This window comes from Mus caroli, chromosome 1, assembly GCF_900094665.2.
Source record: "Mus caroli chromosome 1, CAROLI_EIJ_v1.1, whole genome shotgun sequence".
NCBI lineage: Eukaryota > Metazoa > Chordata > Mammalia > Rodentia > Muridae > Mus > Mus caroli.
The window spans coordinates 144527432-144530559 of NC_034570.1; the positions used below are offsets into that span (position 1 = coordinate 144527432).

General features: G+C 44.3%; 1 protein-coding gene across 1 annotated transcript in view; it reads right to left on the reverse strand.

Annotated features, from left to right (window-relative positions):
* Window positions 1-3128, reverse strand: part of Rgsl1 (regulator of G protein signaling like 1) — a 70240-nt gene that overhangs the window by 12686 nt on the left and 54426 nt on the right. The window contains exons 17-18 of the mRNA XM_029475678.1: window positions 2161-2299; window positions 1826-1950 (exon numbers count right to left, since the gene is read on the reverse strand). Of these exons, the coding sequence (XP_029331538.1) occupies window positions 1826-1950; window positions 2161-2299 (264 nt within the window). The remainder of the gene's footprint in view (window positions 1-1825; window positions 1951-2160; window positions 2300-3128) is intronic.

A 3128-nucleotide genomic window follows, 5' to 3' on the forward strand; every position in this document is an offset into this window, starting at 1 on the left:
CACTAATATTTGGCGATTAACGCGTATACAGTTTAGCAGCAGGGAATTAAGTAAAAAGGTGGTAGCGCTCCTGCCTCTGGTGAGTCACCCAGAAGCCTCTCTGGCTAAGCTGGTTAACTTTTTGTGAACCAGAGAGGAAGAAAAGGAAAAGAATTAAGATGCTCGCCGGGCATGGTGGTGCTCGCCTTTAATCCCAGCACTCGGGAGGCAGAGGCAGGCGGATTTCTGAGTTCGAGGCCAGCCCGGTCTACAGTGTGAGTTCCAGGACAGCCAGAGCTATACAGAGAAACCCTGTCTTGAAAAAACAAACAAACAAACAAAAAAAACCAACCAAACAAAAAAAGAATTAAGATGCTCAAACAGGCAAATCTGCACAGACATATGCACATTCAAACATTCATACACCCACGTTCTGGCCAGGCCAGACCATCTGTGATAATCAACTCCATGAATATTTATGCATGCTTACATATAAACATATACCTACACACAAACATATAGGCAGTCAGACATACACATTTGGATGGATGGATGGATGGATGGATAGGGCAAAGCTCTCCAAGCAAGCCATTCAATCAACAACTTTCTTTCCTCTGGTCTTTTTATACTGTCTTGCACAAAAAGTTCCTTAGAAAATTACCTCGGAGATAAAATTTTACCTAGAATGGGAGTTACAGAAGGATGTTGACATTAAGTTCAAAGCAGTGTTTCATTATAATATATTCATTATACATTCAAAGCAAAAGTTTTTACATGGCCTTGCCTTATCATAGTACACACCTGTGTCTTTATCCTTGGACCTAAATGGTTCTCCTTGAACACAAATTTGTCCCAAGTCTATTTCCCTTTTTAGTGTGATTATGAAAGCTCATCGTATTTCGTATTGTTCAGCCTTTACTTACTATTCTGAAGAGTGGGCACATTCTACTCTTGACTCTAACTTTATTTCATCTTTCTGGCAAAGCAACTAAGACCATTTCTTAAATCTTTCTTCCTAAAAATTATTTGAATCAAATCAGGAATTCTATAGAATCATTATCTATTTGTCTTTGTAGCATCACTACAAGATAGTACATCTTCATGGGTCTGCAGAAATCTGCTCAAAAGGGTGGGTCAGTACCTCGTGATTGTTATATATTTAATAATAACAGGAAAAGAATATTAATAGCAAGAATCTTTCCTCAAATGTAATCACCCCAGCCTTGCCTAAAGAAGCAAATCCACCAAAGCTTAGGTCCATTGTGAAACCATCTCAGGAAGATCACCTGCTAGATTTTAGCTTCTCCTACATGGCTCCTAGCACAGTTGTGTTTGGTCAGCAGGCAATTTGGAGATTTGGGTTTCGAATTTTGGCCCCCATCAGCTTCCTGCCATGTTTTCATTTTCAGTTAGTTGTTACATTTGTCACTTGACTTTTGGGAGAGAGGTGAAATAAAGCTGGGCACCGTGCCTCAGTGGCGCTTAGATCGGATAGAAGGGAAGCTGCCCTAGCCTGCTCCTTCCATGAGGTTCTCTGATAGAGATGGTTTCTGCCTTGACAGACTTTGCCTGCAGGAGCTGCATGCTTAGTGGGGAAGTTCCAGCTTAGGTACAACCTCATGGTCCTGATCCCAGGAGGCATAAGAGGAGGAGAGGTGTGGAGGCAGCATTCTGGTTTTGGTTGGTCTCACTCTTCTGTCCTCCTTTCGACTCAGCGCATCATGATGGAGTTGAGCAGGTAGGGTAAGAGCAGCCTGTTAGTTCCTCACAGGATTGGAAATGATGGGACACAGGAAGGCAGAAACCTGCTTGGCTGGGTAGTCAGTGGGTAAGAAGATGTAAGTACCTTTTCCAGAAGTACATAATGACAGGGAAGATGGACATGATAGCCCCATGGAAGATGGTCCGGTCTAGGTGGCCTTCTGTGATGGCAGAGATGATGATGTCCTTCTGAGACTCGGAAATGTTCACCTACCCGTAGGGTGGAAGCATGTCACTGTTAGAGGCCACAGGAAAGGAAAATGACCTCTAGTGACCCCTAGCATCCCCTAAAATACTACCTCTCCAGAAGGCAGAGTTTCCTGTGGTTTTGCTAAGCAAAGCTCACTCTGTGACCCGGAGCTTATGAGGTGCCCAGTGATTCGATTTTAGGGTTTTATGGGGGAAAGGATTACTCCTCACCTTCAGCTTTGGAGGAAGATCAGAAACCAGGTAAAGCTTCACGATAATGTTAAGTTTAGAGCGCATCAGGATGATGTCATTTTCATTGTATGTTCTGTTGATCTGTAACATGTGAGCTGAACTCACCAGGTCATTAAATCTGCAAAAGAGGCAAACGGAAGAAATCAACGAGAGAAGACAGAAGCAGGGGCTGGATACGGTGACTAACTCAAACTTATTTCTAGCAAGAAAAGGTCAGGGTCAGTTCTGAGTTGGATTGTGACTTCATTCACTCAGTCTCAACTCTCCCACTAGCAACAACTGAGCACAGGACACACATCAGGTCCCACGCTAGGTTCTCTGTCTAGTGCACTTCTTCACCACAATCTCCACCTCCACTCTTCCATCCCATGGTCTTCTCCTAGCTCTGCAAAAGGTCTCACCTATGACGGATTCAAGAACTGCAGGGCTCTCCTGCTATTTGCCCTTCTGCACTGGCTGGGGGCCAGCACTGAGATGCAGGTGGACTCTCCTCATGTGGAGCACCAATGGCTTAGACTGAACCTCAGTGGTAATGGGGACACACCTGAGCATTCTCAGGAGAGTAACAATCGGTTTCATGCTTTTTATTGGTGTCTCTGGTTGCTCTACAGCAGTGGTTCTCAGCCTTCCTAACGATTCGACCCTTTTGTACAGTTCCTCATGGTGTGGGTGACCCCCCCACACCATAAAATCATTTTATTGCTATTTCATGTCTGTAATTTTGCTTCTGTAATGTAATATAATGTAATGTAAGTATCTGATATGCAGGATATCTGACATATGACCCCTGTGAAGGCTTCGACCCACTGGTTAAGAACCACTGCTCTGCAAAGAATAGCTTGCAGAGGGAAAGCAAGAAAATAGAGAGGATGGGGGAGATGGTAGGAGACACAGCAGAGGAACTATGCTCTGGTTGTGTCCTCTCCCCTCCTCCCCCTCCTCCCCCT